The following is a 2,747-nucleotide window of genomic DNA, read 5'->3' as shown; positions in this document are numbered from 1 at the left end:
TGCTCAAACTAAAGAAGTGTATGTCCTAGTAGTATTTACAAACAGCTCCCTTTTGGGAATGTAATTCTTCCTTGGTCCTGTATTTTGTATAGTTCTGACTCTTTGCTCTCATGATTCTGACATATTGCAGGATTAGGCCCCGGGTTTGTTTCATTATCACTCTTATTTTATGTCAATTACATTTTAATGTTATCACTGTATCTTTAAATGCATATAACCATCTGATTATGCCTTATTATAAAGTGTTTTATCATCATCACTCTTTTTAAAAGAAGTACCAGAAACATACCTTTAATAACACAGGGTTTTAAAAACAGAAAATGAGAACCAGAAGACAAAGAGTATTTTGACAGTACGCCTAGTTTGTTTGTTTGTTTTTTTGAGATGGAGTCTTGCTCTGTCGCCCAGGCTGGAGTGCAGTGGCGTGATCTCGGCTCACTGCAAGCTCCGCCTCCCAGGTTCAAGCCATTCTCCTGCCTCAGCCTCCCGAGTAGCTGAAATTACAGGCACGCGACACCATGCCTGGCTACATTTTTGTATTTTTAGTAGAGATGGGGTTTCACCATATTAGCTAGGATGGTCTCAATCTATCTCCTGACCTCATGATCTGCCCGCTCTGGCCTCCCAAAGTGCTGGGATTACACTTGTGAGCCACGGCGCCCAGCCAACAGTAAGCATAGTTTGACTCATTTTTTAAAAAAGATATTCAAGCTTAAGTGGCATTTTACATTTTATGTTTTCACTTATTTAATAGTTTTAACAATTACTTTACACAGAACCCCCAAATTGTCTGCAAACACCATAGGTATTTCATTTTGAAAAGGATTATTTTTGATAAAGATGACTGGCTAAAAAATAAAGCAAGAAAAGTAACACCCAAAATGCGTACCCCAAGCTCATTCTGGAGGTATTCAGTGTACAATCTCTCTTGAATCCTAAGCAAGCTGGTAATGCTTGGCCCAGAATTCCCAGATAATGACTTGTGTCTGAAATTTCCCATGAGGTTTTGCAATGTTCCATTCATACCTATGACAATCCAGAACAATACTAATCCAGAAGCATTTTTAGGTAATTGAGAGTACATTTTTTAAACACAATCTATGCACAATACAGTGATTAGGCATATTAGGGGTAAAGAGCTTAACAAAACATTGCTGAAACATAATTGCGAGTCTGCATCAAATCAAAAAGGCCACAGAAATATTTAGTATTGTATCTTAGTTTCTGTTAAGTACTTTCAAAATGTAATTAACACTAAAATAATTAGTACAAGAGAATTTGAGTTCTTGATTTTTGTTCAGAAAATTTTTACTCTTAATATATTAAACAAACATGGAAAACTTTTGTATTAAAGTCTTCCACATGTAAACCATTTGTCATTCATTCATATATTTTTCTACTTTACTTCTTCACCAAAAATCGTGTGATGTCTGATCCATGCTTTGATGCTAGAGATTGTCTTCTCACCTGGCTTCTTTCCTTAGCTTGTCTGGCAGTTCTCTAAAAGTTAAAAAATATGCATATGTACATGTTAGGAAAAAAGCACTGGCTACAGAAGCTCAAAAACTCTTTGTATTGTTAGTCTGGAAAATCTACACTGTCACTGCACCCATTTCCCAGTGGCTGGCTATTAAACAGTTACCAAACGACAAGGCAGAGTATCTCAGCAGCTCTGGCAAGTCCCTAAGGTCCTAGGTTCTTAGGACCAACGTAGCAGGAGAAAACATACAACTTAGGGGATGTCTTGCTACCCAGTGACAGCATGAATTCCTCATTTGGAGACTAGGGAGGCCCTGATTCTCCCATTTAAGCAGGAGTTTTTTTCTTTTTTTTTTTTGAGGTGGAGTTTTGCTCTTTCGCCCGGGCTGGAGTGAAGTGGCGTGATCTCAGCTCACCGCAACCTCTGTCCCCCAGGTTCAAGCCATTCTCCAGCCTCAGCCTCCAGAGTAGCTGGGATTATAGGCGCCTGCCACCACACCCAGCTAATTTTTGTATTTTTAGTAGAGATGGGGTTTTGCCACGTTGGCCAGGCTGGTCTCAAACTCCTGACCTCAGCTGATCCACCCGCCTCGGCTTCCCCAAGTGGGAGTTCTTAAGGCAACTTGGGATTACCCGGTGAAGAAAATCTACCCACTTCCTATTCTCCGATCCCAGAGGCCACTTCCAACTCAACAGATGAGCTGGTGTAGAAAATAAAATGACGTAGACCAGAACTGGATTCTTCCACTAATCCCACAAGTAACATTTTTCATGAGAATCTAAAAGAATAATTACAGAAAGGGCTGCATTTTCTTTGGCTACTTCTTAATTCTCATATAGGTCTTGAATTTGCTACTAACGTGCAAAGCTGAGAAATCAGATGACTTTTTTTTTTTCCAAATGAAGTCCATGTGAGGTGATCCACGCAGAAAGAGTAAGGACAGAAGAGAAGCTTACGGCGGGGGGCGGTGGCTCACACCTGTAATCCCAACAGTTTGGGAGGCCGAGGTGGGTGGATCATCTGAGGTCAGAAATTCGAGACCAGCCTGGACAACATGGTGAAACCCTGTCTCTACTAAAAATATAAAAATCAGCTGGGTGTGGTGGTGGGTGCCTGTAATCCCAGCTACTCAGGAGGCTGAGGTAGGAGAATCAGCTTGAACCTGGGAAACGGAGGTTGCAGTGAGCTGAGATCGTGCTGAGATCACGCCACTGCTCTCCAGCCTGGGTGACAGAGTGATACTCCGTCTTAAAAAAAAAAAAAAAAA

The 2,747-nt window shown here is 40.9% G+C and overlaps 1 protein-coding gene across 1 annotated transcript in view; it reads right to left on the bottom strand.

The window, feature by feature from the left end:
* Positions 1-722: 722 nt before the first annotated feature.
* ZRANB3 (zinc finger RANBP2-type containing 3) overlaps positions 723-2,747 on the bottom strand; it is a 320,084-nt gene continuing 318,059 nt past the window's right edge. The window contains 1 exon segment of the mRNA XM_017888482.1: positions 723-1,500. Within this exon segment, the coding sequence (XP_017743971.1) occupies positions 1,402-1,500 (99 nt within the window). The 3' untranslated portion in view covers positions 723-1,401.

Source organism: Rhinopithecus bieti, unplaced genomic scaffold (assembly GCF_001698545.2).
Source record: "Rhinopithecus bieti isolate Rb0 unplaced genomic scaffold, ASM169854v2 scaffold_15296, whole genome shotgun sequence".
In the NCBI taxonomy this organism is placed as follows: Eukaryota; Metazoa; Chordata; class Mammalia; order Primates; family Cercopithecidae; genus Rhinopithecus; species Rhinopithecus bieti.
This window is presented reverse-complemented; position numbering and strand designations above follow the sequence as displayed.